Source organism: Pezoporus wallicus, unplaced genomic scaffold (assembly GCF_028554395.1).
Source record: "Pezoporus wallicus isolate ANWC-B61680 ecotype Strahan unplaced genomic scaffold, APGP_CSIRO_Pwel_v1 contig_227, whole genome shotgun sequence".
NCBI lineage: Eukaryota > Metazoa > Chordata > Aves > Psittaciformes > Psittacidae > Pezoporus > Pezoporus wallicus.
Window position 1 is genome coordinate 13616094 of NW_026635704.1, and position 25184 is coordinate 13641277.

Here is a 25184-nt window from a genome sequence, read left to right on the forward strand (position 1 = left end):
TCAGTAGTACAGCCCTGCACCTGCAGAGAGCCTCTCTGGTCTGCTAACAGCAATCCAAGAGGTACTGGGATCCTGGAGGATCTAAAGATTTAACTAAACTGAATGAAATTTGGTTTCTGAATAAAAGTTCATTCTATGCTTACAGTTGCAAAATGTAAAAGAAGGCACAGGGAAAATCGTACATTAGGCTTGTGATTTCATTAAAGTCAGTGGAGTCATTCCAAATTAATAATGACATAAAAGCAATCTGAACTTGGCCTTTGAGGTCATATTCTATTAGTTTGCTAATACTGTGTAAATTCTATATTTGAGAGGTATCCTGCAGTCATATTGGCCTTTCTTTCTTAAAGGAAAGGTGTGCTTAGATACATTGATAAAGCCTAGGCCATTATTTTATAACTTGTTTATAAATCAGAACAGGTTTTAGGAGCCATGTTTGTGTCTATGGACAACATCAAGCAAGAGAAAGAGAAGTAGTGAAAAGAAATCTGTTTTCAAGTTTCCAATTGATAAACAGTTCCAGTTAAAGAACTATGCTGAAAATACACCAAAGAGAAAAAAATCCTCCATAAAAATCACATATACAGTTAGAAAAGATACCGTACTAGAAATATTAGTTCCTCCTTATGGATTGTGAGTACCAACTATTAAGAGTCAATACTGTCAGCCATTTGGCGTGTTTGTTGGCCTAACATGTTTATATAGCATGTCTAGGCTAGGCATAATTTCACTGCTTTCATAAAGCGCAGCTTGGCTTAATGAAAGAAAATGACAGCAGTACGATGACAGCAGTAGGAATCTGAAAAGTTGCAGAAGCAAGATACTCATTGGGTTGCATATAGGAATACCTTACTATGTGTTGTCCCACTCTGAACCTAAAATGGCTGTTTTGCAGGGGATGTTGTTGCCTGGTGACCAAAAGTGCATCTCCTAAGCCACAGAAGGATGTGAACATTCAGAAATTGATTTGTTCCTGTTGCTCTTGAGGAGACCATACCCGTAAAATAGATTAAGCCAGCACATAATCACCTATGCGTTCTCCTTAAGCAGGCATGCTTAAACTTGGTGTCGAAGATAGGCCTGTGATTCTGAGCTCCTTACCAACCAAGGAAGGGAAAAACAGAATAATACCTCATGTGCTACTGCCCACAGAATATGAAAGTAGACCAAGCCTTAGCTACTGTGAGGCTGCAAGACACCCCTGCTTCAATTAAGTGTGTGTTGTACATCTAGCCTGTTCCGGTGCAACCTCCCAGTTGCTATCAAGCTCTCTTTCTTTCATTAGAATCAAGTAGTTAATTAGCCCCAGCCTGTCCTCTCTCCTTCTCTCTTTCCCTTTAACGCAGCAGTAATGATGTCTAATTACCAGCAGCAGTGGATTACAGCACCATCAGGAGCAAATCTCTCTGGCTGACAGCAAAGCTGAGCAGCAAATCTTAAAGCTTCAAGGAGAGAATAATTCCTAACGAAGCATTTGAATATTTGCTTATTTTTGACCAGCTTGTGAGTGTATAGTCCAACTTGTAATTTCATCCATCCTGTTACTGCAGAGGGAGTGCTGCCAGCAGTGATTAATTTTAAATTGGAATTACTTTTACCTGTGGTGAGATCAAGTGGGAGGGACAAGAGGGAGAGGATGAGGGGGAGATTCACAGTTTGGGGATCTGTTACTGTTTGTGGCTCTTTCTGTGGACTGGACAAGCTCAAATGTATGGGATAACAACAGATTTAAAAAACAGAACCAAACCAACAATCAACAACAAACAAAACAGTGGGGATGTTTCTAAATGGTCATAAATTAATAAACTCTTAAATAATTAGCAAGAATTAAAGAAACAAGAGAATGGGCTTTTAAGGCTTACCAACAATTACTGTCTGATGAAAATCCAGTCTTTACCCCTCTAATTTATCATTCCTGGCTGGGTAAAATCCCAGGCCTCTTGAAGTCAATAGGAGCTTTGCAACTGGTTTTCTCCAGGCCAAGGGCTGCATCCCTGTTCTCTCAAATGGGCTGTTTCTGCACCTTTGCTGCCTGGCAGGCATTGCCCCTGCCCTGGCAATAGCTCATGCAAACCATTGTACACCCTATGGGTGTACTTACTCTTCTGCCTTTTGTGATGGGATGGTGACCCCAGATTCATGGGTTTAAGAGGGGAGCAGCATTTGTTTCTCAGAGCTGACTGTTGTATAAGAGTGCTGACTATTGCCTTTTCTCATTTACGCTGGACAGCAGATTCATGTTGGCTAGTGGGAGGAAATGTTACCTGCATGCAAGAGTTTTTCTGAAAGGGTTTATGTGTCATTGTTCAAATAATGCACACATATTCAGGAACTGCACACAGCTAGGTCATGCTAACTTTCCTTTCTTGATTTTATTTGATTTATCCTAATAAAATCAGGATGCCTGCTTGGTTGCTTAAGCTACATAAAGACAGTTACTTCCACATGAATATAAATACACATATAGGGACATACAGAGACTTTCACAACTGAAGGTGTGATTCCCCCAAATGAACAAAGGTAAGACCAGCCAGGTGCTCGACCTCTGACTGAAATGTCTGAAGGAAAAAAAACAAACACACAAAACAAAACAAAACAAACAGAAAAAAAACAAGAAGAATTTTGCTTATCTGAAAATAAAATAGAAGAGGGGATGCAAGGTGGGACTCGAGGCTTTCATGGCCTGGAAAAGGTGAGAGAAAACAGACAAGCTGATCTTCATGGAGTCTTGTGTTTCAGAGGCCAGGAGCAGTACTTAATTTTTAAATTCCATCATGTAAAATATAGTTTATTCTTTTTATTTAGTAGCGTAGTCAATGTAAATTTTAAAAATGCTCATTTTGTTGCAGTATTGAACTTGCAGTGAAGGGGATAGTCTCAGGAATAGATGATCTTGCCTACTGGCTCTGCAAAATTATTATTTCAGTAAGCAGAATAGATATTTAAAAATACCAACCTCACTGGAGACTTCTGCTTTAGACAACCTTTTTGTTATAAATTGCATCTACAGTACCCTCTGGGGTCAGATATTAGCAATCAGTCATCTGATGATAGAACAGAGATCTGCCAAATCACCTGAATCTATAGGCAGACCTAGAACGCTTTGGTGAGTAAAACCCATAGAGAGGGACAAACTGCGTCCAAAGCTTCTCTTTCACTTTCAATCTTCCTATTTGTCAACTCCTTTAAAATTAATTTCCCACCTCTGCCTCCTCGCAGCCGTGACGGCGCTGATGACAAGGGGGGCAAATACAAGCCGGCCCCTGGGAATGCCCAGGTTTATGACTTCAGCGAGGCAGAGAGAGGCAGATTTCCCCGGCAGCCTACGTCACAACCCAGCCCAGAATACTTTCCAAGAAGCCCCTTTTGCTGCACCACCGGGCGATCCTCCCGTTAGGTCAGAATGAACTGCCACTCCGTAATAAAAAAATGAAAGATAGGACTGAAAAATAAGAGAGAATATTCCTCATCCAAGCCCAATGCCCAGGCAGGAATATTCTTAATTGCGGGGTTTCCTCTCTGAGCTCCCCCTCCCCACCCGCCCCGAGCACAGACAAAAGAGGCTTAGCTTGCATGACCCAGAGCACAAGAAGTAAGAATAATGATACATTAAGAGAGTTCAGTAGGCAAAACCTACTTGCAGCCGACAGTCCCCATCTTCTTACACACGCAACGGGTCTGCCGCTGCTGCCGGCACCCGGCTGAACAGCTCCTCGGCTGTCAGCCCCGCGGCCAGCTCGGCAGCTCTGGCGCCTGCCGGGGGATGCCACGCTACCCTTAACATTGAGTTTTAAACCTTCCGGGCTGCGAGACTCCGTGCGACCTCCGCGAGAGTCACCCAACCCACCCTCCCTCCGGTCCTGCGGAACCCTTTCTCCCTTTGTTGAGCATCCTTCTCCTTCCGCCTCTCCCCCCCCCCCCCCCCCCCCCCCCCCCCAACCCCCAATCCGCCGCCGGTACTCTCGCAGCCGGCGCTTCGCAGCCAGGCAGGCACGGTAGCGGCGGCTCAAGAGCTGCGAGCTAACAATAAAGGAAAATGGGGGGGGGAAAGGAGAAATATACTGATATCCCGGGGAAACACACACACACACACACCCAAAATCGCCGCCCGGTGCCCCGCTTGGCTCCGCGCCAGGCAGGCTACCCCCGGGCGCTTCCAACCGGCCCCGCCGGCGGCGGGGGGCTGCTGCCCGGGGCGGCGGGGCCCGGCACAATGGCCGGAGCGGCGGCAGGGGGACAATAGCCCACCCCAAACCCGGCACGGCGGCCCGAGGGGACGGGGGGAGAACGGGGAGGACGAGGAGGAGAACGACACGGCCCCGGCTGGGTGTGTTGTGCGCACGATCGCTTTAAATAAAAGGGCCCCACAAAGAGCCCGGCGGTGTATAATGTGACAGGCAAACGCAACATGGTGATGATGACTTGGGGGAAGAGGGAGGAAGGAGCCAACTGTGGCGGCGGCTCCCCCCGTGCCTCTCGCTCCCGGAGCGGGCTGCAGCGGCCGACATAGAACAAGGAAGACAATTCTCTACTAACCGTGGTTTTGACTGGCACGTACAGCACTTGCTTCCCTCCTCCAGCACCACCACTGACCTCGTCCGAGTTGCCGAGCTGGAAGCCTTTAGATTTGACCCAGAATTTGAATTTGGCATTATCCGTGGAGCTCGACTCGGAGCCGTTCAGGAGCTGGACGATCCGGTCGTATTTTTTACGGGTCACTGTCTTGGTTTTTCCTGAGTCCCCGTAAGTCCTGAGACACCAGTCTTGAAACTGGCGGTACATGTCCCGGTCGCTGCTCTCCATAATCTCCTAGTACACACACGCACACATGCACACGCCGGGGCGCACACACTCACACACACGGACGGACACACGGACACACACAGGCGCGCACACGCCGCCCGCTGCGGGCCGGGGTGCGGGGTGCGGGATGATGCGGGATGCGGGGCCGGGCCGCCCCGCCGCACTTTGCACCTGTTCACCCAGCGCTCATGAAAAATGCATCCACCTCCGAGCCGGAGTGAGGGAGGTCCCGGTGCAGGCAGATCCCAGCGGATTTTTTGTTGTTGTTGTGGTGGTGGTTGGGGGGGGGGGGGGGAACCGACCGGGAGGGGGATGGGTGAGGGGGGGCAGCAATCAATTCAATAGTGTAGCAATGTTCTCCTTCATTATGATTATGATTATTTTCACAGGAGGCAAACGGGGTCTGGTGGAGGCTCCTCTTATCCTTCCACTGTACGTGATCAGTCTCTAATAATTGTGCAAGGCAGGACTATCCCACTGGCTCCAGCAGCGTCTTACCCGGAGAGGGTTCGGGTGGATAAATAATTAAAATCCTATCCCTCGGCTTAGCGAAGAGACAAAAAAAAGAAGAAAATACCGACTAGTATCCGTCTTTTCCATACATCAGCTGCACCCGGATTCACCCTGGATAGTGCAGGTGGAGGAGGGGGGGGAAAGAAGAAGAAAAAAGAGCCCACCCTCCTCCGCCCCGGCTGCCTTCTGGAAAGGCTCTTTCTGTCTCTGTCCTGGCGGGCTGTGCCTCTCCCTGAGGCCGCCTGGTCGCGCAGGATGGAGGAACCACTGAAGGGCAAGCTGGGCTCTCTGCTCCCCCTTTATTCCAGGGCTGGGCGGCTTGGCTTTAGAGATCCCCGCTCCGGGCATGAAGGTACTGGAAAGAAAGAAAGTTCTTACCTGCTATTTTCTAAGCTTAATACATCCGATCCGCGTTTTAAATACATATTTTAAAATTAAAAATAGTAAGAAAAAAAAAGATATCAATGGTCTGTGAGCTTTTCACTTCCTGACATTGAGTCCCACCGTGAATTTTCAGATGCCCTTGTAAGAATTTTCCTCTATTTATTTATGTGGCAATCCCAGCAGATGGAGGGGAGAAAAAGGAAAATATAAAAGCCAGACCAGAGATACACGAGGAGCTAGACTCGGATATTGGACCAGAGGAGGGAAAGATCAGTCCCAGGAGGATGTTGGTAAAGGAAAGGAGGCGGCTCTCGGCTCCTCTGCCAGTGTAATGATGGTGCTCACACATGTAGGACTCCTCGGGCATCCGCGGGGTATCCTTTGGTCTCTGGGCTAAACTGGCTACAAGGCATTCAAGTAAGTTTGCGTGCGGATGCTGAGCAAAGCCCCTTTTTATAAAGGGGGGAGCAGAAGAAGATAAAATGAAGCAGTCTGGATTTCCCCCCTCCCTTTGCCACAGTTCCAGTTCACGCCGGAGATTTCCGCGCTCTCCCCCGCCGCGCCGAGCAGGACACCCCCTCCGCGGGGGGAAGGCTCCGCCGCGGCTCTTCCTCTCGTCGGCTCTTCGCGGCCGCACCCGCCCGCGCCTCCGCCATCCAGCGCCCGGCTCCGCGCCCCCGCCCGCAGCCGGCACCTCTGCGGCTGGGGCACGCGTCCGACCCGGGCCCGACCGGCGGTGGCCGCCGCTCCGCTCGGCTCCGCTCGGCTGCGCCGCTCCCCGCGCTGCGCTCCGCGGCGGGCTGGCGGCGGCGCACCGGGCCGGGCCCAGCGCCGCTCCGCGCCCCCCCCCGCGCCCTGATTGGCCGCCGGGACAAAAGTTTCTGTGGCGACGGCGGCGCTGCGCGGTGACGGGCAGCGCTGTCCCATGTCGGGATGGCGCGCGCGGCGCACCCGCCTCCGCGGGAGCGGAGGGGCGCGGAGCCAGCCGCGGGCCGCGGGAAGGGGGGGGGAAGAGGCAAGGGCAGCGTTTCCATGGCGATGGCTCCGGGCGCAGCCCCCCCCCCCCCCCCCCCCCCCTCCCGTGCGCAGACTGAGCGAGCGGATCAGCTGACACATCATTAGCTTAGGACCTAATTATTGCTTATTGGAGCAAGAAACGCGCTCAGGGCCGCGGCGGGGGGCTGGCGGCCTCCGTGCCCCACGGCGGACTTTCCCCCTCACCCCGGTCCGGTTGCCCATCCCGCGAACCGGGGGAGGAGCGGCGGCCCCGCGCACTGTGCTCCGCACCGGCCGGTGGGGACACGTGGCTGCCGCCGGGCCGGGCTTCCCTTTGGAAACGGAGAACGAAGCTGCCTCCCCGCGGCCCGGGCCCCGCTCGGCAGAGCGGAGGGGCCGCACTCCCCTCGGGCACCCGCTGCTCCCATCCCCAGCGCATGTCCGGCCGCCTTCGGGACCCTCCGCGCAGTCCGGCTCCTCGGCGCGCAGCCGCGCGTTGAAGCCCCGCGGGAGGGCGGGGGCTCGGCGGCCGGAGCGGCAGCATCATCGCATCCCGGGCTGCGGCGGGCACCGCACCGTGGGTCCTCGCAGCAAGCGGCCGCCTCCGGGCTCGGTCAGCGTTTGTGCGGCTGCTGCGTGGAGGGGGAGGCCAAAACCGAAGGGCATCCCGGCACATGCCCGTTTGTCATCAGTGGCTCTGAAAGGAAAGGGGCCATGGGGTGCCCTAGGCGTTCCCTCGGTGTCCTCTGCAGAAATGCTGCCTGTGCCTGGGTTTCCAGACACTCGGGGCTTGGAAGGACTTAGTGCAAAGGCAGCGGTGGATTTTTTCTGCACAGGCCTGGGCAGTGAGGAGTATCCTCCGCTTTCACCATCTTGCACCCCACAGGAAAAGGCTCCCATGGGCTTGCAGTTGCCAGCAGAACTGTTAACACTTAGCCGGGATTTCTAATGCAAAAAGTGAAAGTGCTAAGAGAGCAAGGAGCAGGTCTTCCTCCTGCACCACAGCCAGCCCATGATGGGCCAGCCCTATGCATGGGCACCTCAACACGGTCTCCATCTTCCCTCCAGACCCAAGCTGCAGGCGCTGTCACCTCTCTTCTCCTTTCATCTCTTTTCCTTTCTCCTCCCAGTCCTGTGTTTGCTTTTCTGCTTTCTGTCTAGAAACACAGCTGCAGACACAGGCAAAGCCGGGAGAAGGCTGTTGTTTAAAAGCAGCGCACTAAGGGGATGTTTGTGTTGCCAAACCTTTCCTGGCATCTGTAAAATCTAAGAGGACAAGCTGGCACAATGGGTGGAGAAAAGCAGGACTTAAGAGATAACCCAAGGAGGCCTGAGAGTTTTTGTTGGCCGCAGGGCCCATAAATTATCTTGGCAGCCCCATTTTAGTGTTAGAGGAGCGCGGGACTCCCGTCCATCACAGGATCCAGAGGAGAGGCGGTAACAAAGGAACTGCTGTGCAGAAGGGGAGCGAGGGGAACCTCGCTGAACCCTCACCCAGCAGGCTGTGTGAGATGTAACACTGCTTTAATGTGCTGTTATATCTACATTTAGAAAAAGGGTCGTAACACAGATTGGGCTGTGCTGCTAAACAAGCCTGTCAGATAATTGTTCTCAAACCCAGCTCCTGCTGAGGGTCTCGGTAACTTCCGAATCACACTGATACTGTGCTGTGCCTGAATCCAAACTAAGCTCTCGAAGCAAGGGGGTAAAGGAAGATGTGAGGTAGCCAGGGGTGGTGATCCAGGCAGTTAGGGCATAGATAAGTGAAATGCTTGAAATAAGTAGGAGTGCTTTAGTATATCAGAAAATAATTTCGTAGCGGGGAGTATTGCTTTGGATCATATGAGCCATATGCCTTCTCAGCAGAGACAAATTCCTAAATTCGGTCCAGTTTGGACCATGCTTTAAAACCCCCCAGAAATATTCATTATGTTTTCAAACTGTTTAATGACAGGAGAGAGAGAAGAAAAAAAAAACAGACGAAAACCAACTGTGGTGTGGAGTGGGGATGGAGATCAGAAACCAACATAATATCTAACACAACTGGCTTTGTTTCATTGTTTTACAGTTAGGGGTTTTGATTCACATTGGTGGAAGGTACGGATGCTTTACTACTGCTTCCATTAATCCCTTGGCTAGAAGTCTTAGAGGCAATGGACCAGCACAAGATGCAGAAACTATGCTTATCATAAAAAACATGATCTAAATAAGGTAAATTGCATGGCCCATGACTTCACTTTTATATTGATATACATTGTGGAGTATATTTGCATAACCTATACTTATTACATTGTCTGTAGCAATTTCAGCAGAATTGCCATGGTGAGTTTAGAATGCAGATTTTTAGTCTCCAATTTTCCAATCACCTGAGATTTAAATCATTGGAGACTATGAAATTGTCCTTTATAGTTAAATAAAGAAAATTATGTGAGGTTGGGTTCACTGCTCTGGCTTTTTGGTATCAGAATTAACAGGGTTTAATAACACAGAATCTCCTTGGAAGGAAAAGGGCTTGCACAGACCCTCCTCCTGTCAAGACTTCTAGTGACACCTCATTGCTCAGCTGAACTGGTGGAACTCCCTTAGCATCCTTGGAAAGAGGGGCTGTGCCGGTCCTTCGATGTCGTGGGCTGAGGCTCTTCTGCATTCTGCAGAACTTGTCTGCCTTCATCAAAAAATGAAAGATCCTGTCCTCTGATCTGGAGACAGCCTTCCTACGGCAACTCTGTGCTTCACTGGATTGTTTGCTCTGCAGCCAGCCCAAAACAATACAACACCAACAGATGTGTGAACTTTTACATTCAGTTGTAATGAAGTGTTAGGTGCAAAACAGAGTTTTGGCGATTTTAAATTGCCTCATGTGCATCAGGCTGTGAAAGAGGTTTAAAATAAATCATGAATAAGTTATAAATATTGTATTTTTGGAATTATGTGCCCTAACAAGTCCACTGGCAACAGAAAGTGGTGTCTCAGGCAAAATCATAGAACCATAGAGTAGTTTGGGTTGGAAGAGACATGAATGATCATCCAGTTCCAACCCCCTGCCATGGGTAGGGACACCTTCCACTAGACCGCATTGCTCAAAGTCCCATCTGTCCTGGCCTTGAACACTGCCAGGGATGGGGCAGCCACAGTTTCTCTGGGCAACCTGTGCCAGTGTCTCACCACCTTCATAGTGAAGATTTTTTTCCTAATGTCTATTGTCTCCCCTCTGTCAGGTTAAAGCCATTCCCTCTTGTCCCGTCACTAACAGGCCCTTGTAAAAAGCCCCTCTCCAGCTCTCTTGTATGCCCCCTTTAGGTACTGAAAGGCTGCTTTAAGTCTCTCCTGAGCCTTCTCAGGGCTGAACAAGCCCAACTGTCTTCCATTAAAGTTATCAATGTTTCTAGATGAAATTGCAGTGTTTGGTGATGTAGCACTGAGTCCATAGAAAAAAAATGAGAAGAAACAGGCAAGTTTTTGAAACTTGCTGGAAAAAATAGAGAGAGGGCTTTTGCCTGAAATCTATCATCCAACCTCTGCTTAAGAGGCGTATTTAGAAAACATGCACCGCATTTCAGCACAGTGCTTGCATCAGAGGATAGTTAAGGGTAGCCTTTGAAGGTAAGAATTTTCAGTCTTTGGGGTTTTTTTGTTCACCAGCATAGTTAATTATTTTGACACTTCTAACTTGTCCTTGTCCATGAGTTATGATGGAAAGTGTGCTTTATGTGCAGACAGGAAATCATCCTTGCTGTACTCAAAGAAGATGCACTGAGGAATAAAGAAACCGCAACTCCAAATGGCTTACTTTAAACTCTGTATCTACTAGCACTTTTCCTCTCTTCTGAAGAGAATTTCAGTGGAAGTCTCTTGTCACGTCCTTTACAGCCCAGTGATGGCAGCACCAATGCGCATTGCCAGCCTTAACGCCTGTGGAGGCCAAAGTCAGCGTTCACACACTGCACGGGCTTGTCTGCACTGTGTTCCTTTGGTCTTGGGTATGTGACAAAATCACCTGAGTGGTTGGATAGTCAGCACCCTGTTGCATTTGGGGAGGTAGGAATCTGCTGCGACACAGCTTCCAGGAGGAGGAAATAGTCACTGTTACACCTACCAACATTTCTGGCAAAGGACCACTCTAGGAAGTTGTTCTTAATGATCACTCCAAGGTGTTTGCTGCTTAGAAGGTCAGAAACTAGAGCAGTGGATACTTGATGGTACTCAAGGATGAAAACTGCAAGCAAATGAATGCCTCCTGGGTTTTGATTTATCTACTGAGTGAGCTGTCATGAAGCAAAGCCTAAACTATTAATTATTGTTTAATATAAATGCTTCCTACATATTCTCTATTGTTTATGATTCCAGTTTTTTCTCTACGTTTTTTTTTTCAATACGTTTCAATCAGTTACTGCTGAGTTTGGAAAAGTAAGAGGGGACAGACCAAGGCAATGACTCAGAGATGGATTAGAAAAGCATATTAGATTGCTAAATCTTGTGGGGAAAAGAGCCTGTTATGTTCTTCTAGAAAGAGGAGAATGGTGCAGTGATTCTGGTTAGGATCTTTTCACATAGAGTGATGTTGATGATGCTGATGAGAATAATATTGGGATATATTCCATCTTTGCCTTCTGATCATCTTGTTTATAGACATTTTGGAATCTCTTATGGAAAATACTTAAACTCACTTTCCCTTCCTGCAGTTAGAAAAATTCAGATTCTGCTTCATTCTACAGAGCTGCTTTGCTTTAAGTAGCAGTTCTGCAAAACATAACTTCACATATTTCTTTTACTGCATGCTTTATTACTGAGAATATTTGCATGAAACCAGGGTCTTTGTTTAAAAAGTTCCTGCTTCTTATTCATCACAGCTCGTTGGTTTGGAAGCAGTTATGGTACCCTCTACAGAAAGCTCCGCTCCCTTCAAGGCAGGAAAATATAAGCAGGAATAGACAAACTTTTGAGAATCTGAGTACTTGTTTTCATGCAAATGTCCTCATTTACGTAGTAATAAAGAAAGGAAAAGTGAATAGATATCTGACATATGGTGGAAAAAAAGAATGTTTCAAATGTGTTAAGGTTTGTATATGGGCATTGAATGTTTTTTAACGTTATAATGATTCCTTACCTTCAACTTTGCTTGCTTTTATCCTAACAGAGAAGGTGTGCACAAAGGATTTCTGGTTTTCATGTAGAATGTTTTATTCTTTCTACAGGTAAAGTATCTTTCTCAGCTAGAGCAACTCTAATACAAACTAGCTACTGGGATATCACCCAGTGCGTTGTCTAAACCAAGCCAGGACTAATAAGGCAGCACTGAAAATGCTAGCTGCCTATCTCTGTTAGCGTTCTTAATGTTACTGCCATGGAGGAAGATGTGATAATTGGAAATTTTTCCGGAAAGTTCCAGGTACAGCTCTATAGCCATCATGTCAGGCACTACTAGACAAAGCCAACAGTGGAGAGGAGTGTGGTTAAGCTGCTGGCACTGTCCTTCTTACAGCAGGGGGAAACTGTGGAGGAAGAAGAAAAGAAGAGGGAGGGTTATTCAATCTGAAATGCATGTCAAAATACATCATTAATCTCTCCCTGGCATAAAATACCATTGAAATTTTACCTTTGCATCTGATGTAAAATCCAAATTTTACTTTTGTATCAGAAGCATGGGGTCCTCCTAGCACTTCATGACATTATAGAGATTTGCTAGCTAGGGACCAAAACAGAAGAAATGAGTGTCACCTCTCATTGCAAGTATTATTTGCTTCACTATTTCGTGGGTTTCAGCTCCTTAACCGCCTTGACCTTGCTTCGCAGGTGAAATTTGCTCAAAGTACTTCCCAAATTTTTGCCACTGTGGTTTTACTACAAGCTAGCCATGATCTTTTAATGCAAACATCGTGCACATGTTGTGGTTATATGTGTAGGGTCCCAGAATGGTCATTAAGAAAGAGCCCTTTCAGAAGCTGTCATTACCGGTCGCATTTGACTTGGTAACATTCATTTGCCATTTCAATGTCCTGAATTAAGTTTCAAAACACTGAGTCAGGGCCATTGGCATCAAATTTAAGCATCAGAACAGTATAAATAGTATCTGCCCTCATGGGACTTTTCCCTGCTCCCCAAATGCAGCTTATCTGTTGCACACTCCTAATGCTGGTCTGTGTTCCTGTTAAACAACTGAATAAGTTTTACTCAGTATAACTCCACTCCAAACGATAGCAACAAAAGAAAGATCATCAATTCCAAAAAGTGAACACAATCAACCAAACTGATCAAATGAAAAGAATTCTGGGAACAACTGTGGGTTTATAAACAGAAGTGGGGTGCAGAGCTCCATGAATTTACAGTTGTAAAATTGGTTCAGAGATGAGAAGCTGTTTGGGTTTGGTTTGTAGGGTTCTTCTGCCTGGTTCAGATGTTTGGTTTGCTGGTCTGCTGTTCTCTGTGTGCTCTGCCTGACTGAGTTATCCCTCACCCCTCAGGAGTGAGGAGAGAACCCCTTACCAAGGAAGGTTCCTGCTACCTGTATGGCTCAGGACACTGCTGCTAATCCATTAAGTAGAGAATTTCCAAGCATGTGTAGAGAATGACCAGCATAGGGAGCTGGAGATAGTTGCTATTGTGTCCTGCAGGTCTCCCAGCTTAACAATACAGGCCTGAAGACCTCACAGGTCCCACCTACTCTAAGTAATCAAGTGTACAGAACACATATTCCATATTTCCCCCATGCTCTAGGGCTCTCCCAAGCCTTTATGTCAACCTGGAAATGGGCAGAAAGAGACAAAAATCTGCAATAGTTTGCAACAACAGGAAAACAGTTGTGACACACTGATTTCTGACCAGCTGTGTCCTACCGCAAGCAGTGCAGCAAGGAGACACTAAGTGTGAAAGATAACAGCACTCAGGAATAAAACAAGGAATGAGTGCAGGACTGCCCCTTTGTGCCCTGTCTCTGGAGATCTGCCAGAATCATAGCACTTAGCTATACCAAGACCTTGCAGGTTATTTGCTGTTAGAAGCAGGTTTATTTAGACCTCAGTATGCCTGTGTGTTTCCTTAACCCCATGTTCCTGTTACTCAGAACAAAAGCCACAGTCAAGAGTCCTATGACAGTGAAGTTTTAGATGGCAGTAAACATCATCATGACCACTCTGCCCTCTGGTACAGCCCTTCACTTTGAGCTGAGATACGGAAAGAAAGGTAGAGATGGAGCATGAGGCAGCAAAAATTCCTGTTTTGTTTCAGGAGTGGCATTTCTCCGTCTGCTGTCCCCAGCCATTTAATGACCACTCTCTGGTATATAAAGTAATGCAAAAATGGCTTTAACAAAAATGATTTTGGTGCCTTATCTTTTGGATGCTTACAAGTCTCCAAGGTGCCTCTGAAGCTTGTCCATTGCTGCTAAAACCTGAAGGATTCACCTGAATCAGCATATTCTCTCTTTGATTTCGCTCTTCCCCAAAGGAAAAGGCCATCTGAAGAAAACATCCCATTGGGTAATGCTTCAAGGCTCAATAGTGACAGCGGTATGCCTGAAATGTGAAAGATAGAGTGAATATTTGTATTTATGACCACTAGCCTAAAGAGAACAATGCTGCCTTAGCAAAGTCCTCACTCTGTTTAACACATACTGAATTTTGCAGTGTTAAGCTCTATATATCTTCATTTATTTCCAACTGAACCTTGCGTAAAGGTTCTTATGAAAGAAAGTAAAACTGGAGCTCCTTGTACTTCCTACAGCCATGCTTTTGAACCAGAGGTGTACTTTGTTTTCTGAAATAGGTATCTCCATTCAAACAAATATGTGATAATGTGTTCATGTGTGAAAAAGCCATATGTAGTGTTGAGGTTCTGTCCAACTTGTTGTGCAGATACTACGTACTAGAGAAATAATGACTCAGTAGGGGAATTTTACTCATCATGTAATGCACTCACCTTCATAAGCAACACCTTGCCTTCACTACTCTTAGTCCTGCTAGAGACTGGAGAGGCAGAGATGGGCATGGCCCTAGGCAGGGCAGCTTAGGTAGCTATCACGCTGTTTCTGCTGTGTTTTGGGTTTGTTTGAGTTTTTAAAAAGGTATGGTCTCTCTCTGTAAGGTCAAGTACTGCCGCGGTACTTCCCAGTCTCTAATGGGAAGGAAAAGACCGTTTCAGCCTTTGCCTCCAGACTTTCAGTCTGTAACCACCCACTCTGTTGTTGTGCTTAGCATGGGCAGAAAGCTCCCTGTTGACATATTAGTGACTTAATAATTCATGCATTAATTTTGCTAATCAATCAGAGGAAACTGAAAAATAACAACAGGCTATTCCAAAACTTGTCTGTCATATATTGACTCATGCTGGCCAGCCCAACTGTTTCCCTTGCTTCTTTCTATCGTTTTGATTTACACATCCAGATTGCTTAAAAGAGGTGATCACTTAGCCTGTCACTTGCTACAGGCCTCCAAGAATTAATTAAAATACAATAAATCCACCTGTATATGCAGTATCCCTAGAAAGCAGACAGCACGTTTGCAAGCTTACTGCAGGAAATAATTGTGGTGCGTTGAAGACAAACTCAAATTTCTGTTCTCAAATTCTTCCCAAATCACAGATACAATGCAAGAAGTTGTCTGACTGGTCCATTTTAAAGAGTGAGCTTGAAATGTATTTTAAAGGATAACTAAGGTAGAAGACCTTTCCAGGTATCACTCTGGTGATACTCCCTGGTATTGCCGGGTGTCCTGGCCATGTAGGTACCATTCCCAAAGAGAAAAAGAGACACATCCTAAAAGACCATGTGGAGTATTGTAGAGAAATCTCAGTATCTTAAATTCTGACTGGGAAACAAAGCAATTGTCACAGATCTTGGAGTATACATCAAAAATAGTCTGTTAATGGGGTTGCTGTGTTTTGTTCTCCATGTCTGAGGCAGTTTAGTGTATCTAGAGAAACAGTTGACATGCCCCACTTCTTCAAAGAAATCCATTTCTCTGTTAAACCCAACTTCTGCCGCATCAGCCCCATTCCAGACTCAGCATAACTATGCTTAAAAGCTCCAAGGCTCAGTATATACATTTAAAGTATTGGGGTTTGGTCCATATGTATAAAGGCTCTCTAAATGACTGAATGAACGAATGAGTGAGTGAATGAATGAATCAAGAGTAATAGTGCCTAATGTTACTGATGGTGAATAATCAGCTAAATGTTAATTTTCAATCCAAGGATGTAAGTCAGAGGGTCAGTGCCCAGTTTCTGGTGCAGGATTTCTTAGAGTAAAGCTGTGTTGCCTCTGTATTAGCAGAGGTGCAGTGGTGACTGAAGCAGTGTTCACTTCTAGGGTCCATCATCAGGGACTGGTGGCAAGCAGAGATGTGTTCAGAGAAGGGCTACAAGAGGGGAAGGGATGTCTTCCAATGGGAGGCTTATGTAGATCAATCTATTTAGCTTAATAAGGACAAGGTTAAGGGGAGAGCTGGTTATAATTTATAAATTTCCCCACTCCCTGTAGAAATAGAAGTGTAGGAATTTGATAATAATGTGGCGTTTCAGTTAAATGGGGGAAAGTCTGACAAGAACCAGTGAAATTTGAAACTAGACACATTTTAACATGGAAAGTAATTCATTATTAGAACAATTTACTAAAGATTGTAATGAATTCTCCATCACTAGACATTTTGAAGTTGAAAATGATTGATTTTCTCAGAGAAATGCTCTTGTTCTACAGGAGCTAATTCAAGAAAGTCCTGTAACCTGTGTAATATGGGAAAAAAAAACGGATGATCACAAATTGTCTTTCCAGCTTTGTGATCTATAAACTTGCACCAAATAGCTAATGCGTATCTGCCTATGTCCTATAATCTCTTGCTGTAACTAGTAAGTATGATTCAAACATTTATCCCTTTATTTACATTTGTTTGATGGACTATAACATAAACTACATGCTAGCTGTTCAGGTTGGACATTCTGTCTGGTATATGGATTCAAAGGTCATCATCTAGACTGGGTACTTCCAGCACAGATTCAAGCATGGATGAGACAACATTTGCCACACTGAAAACACCAAAAAATACCAATCAATAGTTCTCCGTTGAGTTTGTTATACAGAACTAAATGTAAGATAAGACACCATTGAGCTCCTCTGAACAGGACGTCTCTATTCCTGATCATCTTTCACTGACGTGTATGAAATAAGAAGGAGAAAATCTACTTTAAAATAGGCAGAGAATTTTTTTTTCAGTGCTTGTCCAAGGTCTTCCCAGGCACTGCATCAAACTGTACTGTCTAAATCCAGCAGAGTGTCTGTCTTTGAGCAGTGCTCGATGCAAATGTTACTTGACCTAGAAAATTACTGCTCACAAGCAAAAGGAGAACCCTTTCGATGTTTTGATGGTAAGTCATGGAGACCAACTATACAGAGAACTGTAAATAAACATTACTTCAAAGTGTAGCTCTGGGCAGTTCTGTATAGTTCATCTGAAGCCATTACAACATACAGAGCTATATAAAAGAGTCAAGATAGAGGAGGGAGTGTCTTGTATTACAGCTGGAAAATGAATCTAACAGTTGTTCTAATTAAAGAGGTTACTTTTTTCTGCAAACTTTGTGTCTTTGAGCTGCAACAGCAAAAATGCTACGACTCTTCCTCCACAAATAGTATTCTTAATAGAACTGATTTTACGCACAGAAAGAAATAACACAAAAGCAATGACCATGCACTTCAAAGCATAACTGAGAAAACCAATTGTTAGATATTTTCACTGGGGTTTTTTGGTGTGTTGTTTGTTTTTTTTTTGACAAAATGAGATGAAAAATTTTTTTATAAAAGTAATGTCCTTCCCTTCCCCATTAGGTCTGGGTAGAAATAGCTGTTAAAAACAACAGTTAAAAGAATCTGCAGGTTGAACTATTCATGTGAGTTAGTTCACAGAGTATCTCCTTCTATGAATTTTATCTGTGATCAAGTTAAATTTGTTTGCTATAATCATGCACTGTCTCTTTCTAAAGAAGGATCGACTCATAGCTGCTTTTCTTAACTTCATAATAAGACATAATGAAGGCATTTTTAGAAGATTGTTAATTTCAACCAAACAAAAAGTGAGGGAAGAAGAGGTGGACACTGGGTATCACTTTTTTTTTCTGTGCAAGTTAGGTGGCAGCAGCACTGTGACAGAAAACAAATCTATTCTCCTCTCATACCTTCCTCTCTGAAGACCAAAATAACCACTCATTTACAAAATGACTGTAATGTGGAGCTACACTTGGACTAGCATATTAAACACAGGAATGGGACTCAGCTTGCACAGGGTGCACATGATTCAAATACAAGTGATCTGACTACTGCAGGTAGGCATTAACAGCAGAGATTAGTCAGTCAATTCTATGAAGGTGTTCGGGTGGCAAAATGAGCAATAAGTGGGGATACACTGTAAAGCATCTTTGGAGGATGAAGGAGAAGGAGGGAAAATTGCTGCTATCTGCACTGTATTTTAACAACTAACAGCAAATTTTGGAATAAAAAGGCACTCAGAACCTCACTATTTGCAATATTGGGTCAATGAGGCAATCAGACAGTGAGTCCAGATCAGGGGGCTGTTGAGGCAGTTTCTGCTTTTGACATGACATCCTGCATAGTTTTGCTCAGGACATCCACAGTAACTTAATTTTTTTTTTATTTCTCTAGCTGATTTTATTTGTTTGTTTGTTTTTTGATAGTGATCACTAAATATTTAGCCAGAAATGTTGCTAATAGCAAGGAACAAGCACTCTTTGAGAGGGGGGCTCAATGCATTGAGCGCGGTCTGAACGTTTAAGATGAACACGCTCAGAACCTCGCGGTTAGCGGAAAAACCCCACTGATGCAGGCCAACACTGACAGACCCCTGCTAGGCTGGACTCCAGCACTGCTAACACTTAAACACTTCACACTTAACTTAAAGAAGCTTTTTATATGGGAATTTTGCAATCAACCTGTCTGCCCCTGCCCCAGAATCTTGCTCCAGTTTCTAATGTGAATGACTGTTGCTAGACGAACCTACATTTTAGGTTTGTCGATACTGTGTTAGATGTGTATTGGGCTTTGCCTGTTATGAGACCTCCACCCCACTATGATTCCTGCTTTGAAAACCAGATTGCTGCTAGCAAATACAGGTAAAACTCATTTATTGTACAGCAGAATTTCTGAGGGGAATGCTGTGCCTGGCTGCTTTACACAGTCTCTGGAAAAGAAGCATTTTGAAATCACACAGGGATAAAATGTAAAAATCACCACCACGTTTAGCTTGCACCTTGAGTCTATACACAGTGCCAAATCCAAGGGCACATCTACCAGGCAGTCCCTGAGGCATCAGGATGGATGAAGCTACCTTCTCTTAGTAGCTTCTAAGAGCTCACAGTGGCATAGTTGACTCTGTTTCCTCATCATGAGGTTTTTGACAGGGCATACATGATGGAATAATATGGCACATGTTTTCCAGATTTCTCAATAGATGACACATTGCCCAAAATATTGACGTGTGCCCTCAAAGATGTTGCTGTAAAGGAGTAAAAAGTCAGGCCACCTTATTCTGGGCTGAGACTGGAAAACCTGCTACAGAGCATGCAGGCGCCAGGCGCTGCCTTTCCCAAAGCCGGTGATGCTGTCATTCCCTATCCCAAGGCAGGTGAAGTGTTAAACCAACATTTTTCAGCCCAGAGATCAGGCCCTCTGGAGACCAGGCACAGCTGCAAAGATACGGGATAGCAGAGGAGAGCAGCAGAGCAGCAAGAAGAAATGCCTGCTGCAGTTCTCCACTTTGCAAGGGGCACCAGGTGGGATCCCCCAGCTATTGCGTGCTTCGCCTTTCCTATCCCCTTGTCCCATGCTCCTGCTTTTTTCTACTTTTCAGTACACTTCCAAATACTTGTTTTGTGAATAACAACAGGTATACAGTCACATATATCTGCAGAGGTGATTACTTTAGAAGCCCAAATTGAGAACTGAAAACTTCAAAAGCTTTAATTTGCCCATTCCTATAGATAACCATTTTCAAAGACATTTCTTGCTTTAAAGAGACAGTTTCTTTGTGACAACAATGTTCTCATGTAGGAGGGCGCACGGTTTTACAACTCAGGCGCAAGTTGAAGCATTTCTTGTACTGCTCAAACCAAAATGCATTCCCAGTTTTTAAGCAGGAAGAAGCCACTTTCTCATCTACTCCACTGCTCTGTATTAACACAGGCCACATCATTTCATCTGGTGTCTTAGTAACCTCTAACTCCCAAAGTATGTGCTTAGGAAGATGGGCATTTTCCACACCTTTAAAAAACTATATATTCATCAGGCCATATGTGAGATGGAGCTTTCCGATGACAGCTTCAGCCTCTACCTGTAGCTACTCAGCTGTCTCCCAACTGATGAGATAAGGCTAACAAGCAGCTTACTTAAGGGAGAGAGCCTACTAGAGCTAAAGAGACTGGGTCATGTTAAGGATAAGGCTCTGTTATGCAAAACTGGGGATCTGTCTGCCATCTAGGTGATGGTAGAGAGCTGGGAAGAGTCAGGTGGTGAGATTTGGCTTACCTGTTTTAGCTGGCTTTGAGTTATGCTTGTGACTGATTTAGTCCATTGAGGAAGAGTCTCAGAAAGCATTGCCTGTAGTCTCTTCAGCTAGTTAGTCTGTCAGCCTGGAAAACGGAAGACTGAGGAGATGCTTGCTGAGTGGAAAATTTTCAGCTGATGCAAAGGTTATTTTACTGCAGCAATCCTTGCTGACCTGTGTGAGAGATTTGATTGTGGTGTGTGTCCATTGTCTTTAATAGCAGTTGATGTGATTTCACAGTGTACCTGTATTTTTGTCCTTGAATATGTTGCAACTGTAAACTTCAATAAGGCACAGAGAGTTTGCTGTCATGCAATTCAGAGCTCTGTATAGGACAGGCAATGCCTAAAACTAGGGAGTGTGTTAACCTCTTTTGCAGGAGTTCTTGTTCACCAGTGAAGACATCTGTACCATCAGAGCTTCAAATTTTGCTAGAGCTTCCCTTAAAGCCTTGCAGTACCAGGTGCTGTACACAAATTGGTTTGGTAGCTCCCTCCAACCAAGTTCTTACCATCTGTCATTACAGTGCTGAAATGGGTCTCTTAATCTGGCTGTATGAATGCTCAAATCTAGAGAGAGGCTTATGCAGACACACTCTTTGTAGTTCAGGCACAGAGCCAAATAAAAGAAGGGGGGTGAGGTACCAGGGTGTAAATCAGGCAGAACTCAAAAGGCACAAAGCCACTCTGGCATCTTTTACTTTTATTTGCCATCAAAACCCTTCTGTGGTGTGTATAGGTTTAGTACTGTGGCTCTCTTAACGTCTAAACAACGCCTGGAGGCCGGCTCCTTTCCCTGTGAATGAATGCCTGCACTACACTAGATGGCACTGCTTATTACTCACGTTTTCCTCTTGTCTCTCCTATGTCTCTTCCCTGGATTTGGAGCATCCTGTACCTGCACCTCCATCAGACTGTAAGCACGTATCTGTGGTCAGTGGTGACGGGATCACCTGCAGGGAGGTATTTGGAACGTCATGTAACCAGGCAGTAGTAATGGTCATCAGAAACGTGTGCTAAGTTCTCCTCTTTACCCTAATACATGAGTAAAGCAGATTACATGCTTAAACTGAGTTCTGATGTTATCCTTGATTCTTGCAAGCATCCCCTATCGCCTTTCTCATGTCTGGAATAAAAGTCACTGATAGAATTGCCTCAGACATGGGTCATGTTACGAAGCAAGAAATCTGAGTGATAATACAGCTGTTAGATACTGGTCAATAAATATGGGGGGAGGCCAATCCATGGAGTAACAATCTCTGCTCTCATCAATAGCCTACAGATTTGGCAGTAAACAACTGGGTTTCTGCTTTTAGAGTAGTGCTCAGCTAATTTGGAAACCTGATTCTTGCAAGGAGGGTCTGATCTAAATTTATGAATGCTGTTGAACAATCCTATCTTGTGCCCTTCACACACTAATAAATTGCTGAATACATCCAAAAAGTGAAGGTGTAGAGTCCCACTAGTATTTTGTGTACTTTCAGTTATATTATGTATGCTCATAAAAGTCGAACATGAAATCCCATGAGTAGTGTATAGCTTTTGCACAATTTGAAAGTGTGTTGTAAAAGCAGTTATTAGTTCCACTGATCTCCTTCAAGAGGAGCTAAATGCTCTTGGCCTGTTAGATATTTTGAAATCAACTGGGCCTAGAATACTTAAAAACTGACTGAAGTTGTGTTAGAACACGACTGATATTTCTGAAGATGGGTAAAGTTCTGGAAAGGGGCAAATGGGGTAAGTCTCAGGAAAAGAAAATGGGAAAAGCAGAGGACTGTGATAGCTGTAGATTGGCAAGCCTGATGCCAGTGCCTAGAAATAACACACATAAGACTGGTAAGTAATGGGGGAAATTGGAAAGAAATAAGTAGAAGCCTATGCTAGTTCCTTCTGGAGGTATCAGGCACTGAAACAGGCCTTTTAGCTGGAGCAAAGCATCAAAAACATTTTGGCTCTTCTAATGCTGATCTGTTTGATCTCTGACTTGGGCAATGGGAGTGGGAGTTAAACTTGATGACTCCAGCTAGGAAACTGCAAGTGCACACAGGGGGTTATTTAGAATTTAAAAGATTGGGGAAAATGGATTAAAAATAGTGGCAAGATTCAATAAAGATAAATGAGATGCAATACATTTGTTAGTTGATTATTCCCCTCCAATAGAGGATGAAAAATAAATGGCATTTTTCAGAAAAGGGTCTTGGGAGTATACTAAACATAAATCATAACTGTGCTGTTGCCAACACTCCCCCTGAATCTCATAAGTGTGGGAGATACAGACAGAAGTATAGATTGCAAGACACATGGGGAGATCCTTTTTCCACCCATCATTGATCAAGCCTCAGCTGGAGCACTGTGGCTGATTTTGGATATTATACTTTAAGAGCAATGTGGCACACTTGGAGAGCATCCAAAGGAGAATAACTTGTTCTCCTTAGTGAAGAACATAACTTAAAAAATATCTTTTATTTGTAGGTTACCTAGATTAAGAAAAAGAAATCTGGGAGTGGGAGAAAAAGAATGATCACAGTTTTCAAGGATATACAGCCCAGTTCAGAGAGGAAGAGGATATCTCTTCCAATATGTTGGATAAGAGCAATGGCTTTAAATTGATGCAAGGAATATTGGGGTTGATGTGAGTAAAAGCTCTCAGGTATACTTAAACCTGTCCTGCTAGTCTATTAGAATCATAGAATCATAGAATAATTAGGGTTGGAAAGGACCTTAAGATATCTAGTTCCAACCCCTCTGCCGTGGGCATGGACACCTCACACTAAACCATATCACCCAAGGCCTCATCCAGCCTGGTCTTGAACACTGCCAAGGATGGAGCATTCACAACCTCCCTCGGCAACCCATTCCAGTGCCTCACCACCCTAACAGGAAAGAATTTCCTCCTTATATCCAAACTAAACTTCCCCTGTTTAAGTTTGAACCCGTTACCCCTTGTCCTATCACTACAGTCTCTAATGAAGAGTCCATCCCCAGCATCCCTATAGGCCCCCTTCAGATACTGGAAGGCTGCTATGAGGTCTCCACGCAGCCTTCTCTTCTCCAGACTGAACAGCCCCAACTTCCTCAGCCTATCTTCATACAGGAGGTGCTCCAGTCCCCTGATCATCCTCGTGGCCCTTCTCTGGACTTGTTCCAACAGTTCCATGTCCTTTTTATGTTGAGGACACCAGAACTGCACACAATACTGCAGGTGAGGTCTCACAAGAGCAGAGTAGAGGGGCAGGATCACCTCCTTCGACCTGCTGGTCACTCTCCTTTTGATGCAGCCCAGGATACGGTTGGCTTTCTGGGCTGCAAGCGCACACTGAAGCTGGCTCATGTTCATTTTCTCATCAACCAACACCCCCAAGTCCTTCTCCGCAGGGCTGCTCTGAATCTCTTCTCTGCCCAAGCTGTAGCTGTGCCTGGGATTGCTCCGACCCAGGTGTAGGACCTTGCATGTGGCATGGTTAAACTTCATGAGGTTGGCATCAGCCCACCTCACAAGCGTGTCAAGGTCCCTCTGGATGGCATTCCTTCCCTCCAGCGTATCAACCGAACCACACAGCTTGGTGTCATCGGCAAGCTTGCTGAGGGCGCACTCAATCCCACTGTCCATGTCAGCGACAAAGATGTTAAACAAGACCGGTCCCAACACCGATCCCTGAGGGACACCACTCCTTACTGGTCTCCAGCTGGACACTGAGCCATTGACCACAACTCTTTGCGTGCGGCCATCCAGCCAGCTCTTTATCCACCGAGATATTATGGTATTAGTAATTAATACTGGCAGTTTTATTTGAAAGATACAGCTGTTGCAACCCCAGATTATGGATTTGCTAATTTGCCAAGACTAATGCTCTTTTTTGAAGACCCAAACCTTGCATTTTATTGGTGTCCAAACAGTGTTATCGTTTATTTTCTCCCTAAAGCCATGCTGAATTGCCCGTATGAATTAAAATTCATGGATGTGACTCCACTTTCAAGACTTTCCCACTTAAATGTTATACATACTTCTTTTTTTTACACTCATAACCCAGATTACAAAATAAGATGAAAGGAAGAAAACTGCTGGAAATAATAAGTAAATAATAATACTTTGAATGAGATCACTTAAATGTTGGGGTGCTTTCCAGTGGCTAAGTAGTAGGTGTAGACTAAGCCTTTCACCATGGCTACAAACCAGGTTCTACACCACCTTTATAAGCAGATTTCTGGAATTCTTCATCCAGGCTTGGGCCTGCTCTCTGCAGCTGAGGAGGCTATCAAAGGCAAGCTGGGAACCATGTGGCTAACCTCAAGAATGAAAAGCAGAAAGGGTAGTTAGGCAATGGAGCAGGCTGCCCAGGGGAGTGGTTGAGTCACTGTCACTGGAAGTATTTAAAAGGTGTGTAGATGTGGCACTTAGGGACATGCTTTAGTGATGGACTTGGCAGTGTTAGGTTTATGGTTGGAACTGAGGATCTTACATTTCTAACCTAATTGATTCTATGATTCTACTGCATGATGGAGCAAACAACTGTAGAGAGGAGTCATTTAATTTAGAAAGGTGTGTCAAAAGAGTATCAAATATCTGTGAAGTACTCAATTTTGCCAACATTAAAATGCAACAGAAAATGTCATATTTTTTAATCATAGAAAGGAGACAAAACAGGGAGTTATGTCATGTTAAGAAGACTGGAAAAGTTTTCATCCTTTTGTTTTCAGCAAACAAAAAGACTTCCTTGAAATGCACTCTCTCTTGGAATAAGATGTTGATTTTTTTGAAACATTAAGTCTCAGTGATGTGATTAAACTGAAGAAAAAATAGATATGAATATATTCATGTGTTTGAGGGTTTTGCAAACGAGATTTAGTCAGAGATACAAGTGGATACTTTAGGAGTCTTGTGTCAGGAAATAGGCTCATATTCTCTTCTCAAGGCTTAGTTCTGTCACATTTGCAAGTGTTGTAGAAT

The 25184-nt window shown here is 45.0% G+C and overlaps 1 protein-coding gene and 2 long non-coding RNA genes across 7 annotated transcripts in view; 1 reads left to right on the forward strand and 2 right to left on the reverse strand.

The window, feature by feature from the left end:
• NOL4 (nucleolar protein 4) overlaps positions 1–5199 on the reverse strand; it is a 202768-nt gene extending 197569 nt beyond the window's left edge. For 3 of the 4 annotated variants that reach the window (XM_057397712.1, XM_057397709.1, XM_057397711.1), the window contains exon 1: positions 4537–5199. In XM_057397712.1, coding sequence (XP_057253695.1) covers positions 4537–4803 — 267 coding nt within the window. In that variant the 5' untranslated portion in view covers positions 4804–5199. The remainder of the gene's footprint in view (positions 1–4536) is intronic. The other variant, XM_057397710.1, reaches the window with a different exon arrangement.
• Positions 4622–5773, forward strand: LOC130592949 (uncharacterized). Its single transcript, XR_008970709.1, has 2 exons — positions 4622–4743; positions 5193–5773. It is a non-coding gene; the product is annotated as an uncharacterized LOC130592949 (long non-coding RNA).
• A 7018-nt stretch (positions 5774–12791) lies between these two features.
• Positions 12792–25184, reverse strand: part of LOC130592955 (uncharacterized) — a 63376-nt gene continuing 50983 nt past the window's right edge. Inside the window, exons 4-5 of one of the 2 annotated variants that reach the window (XR_008970716.1) lie at positions 21082–21189; positions 12792–14207 (exon numbers count right to left, since the gene is read on the reverse strand). This is a non-coding gene — a long non-coding RNA (uncharacterized LOC130592955). The remainder of the gene's footprint in view (positions 14208–21081; positions 21190–25184) is intronic. The other variant, XR_008970717.1, reaches the window with a different exon arrangement.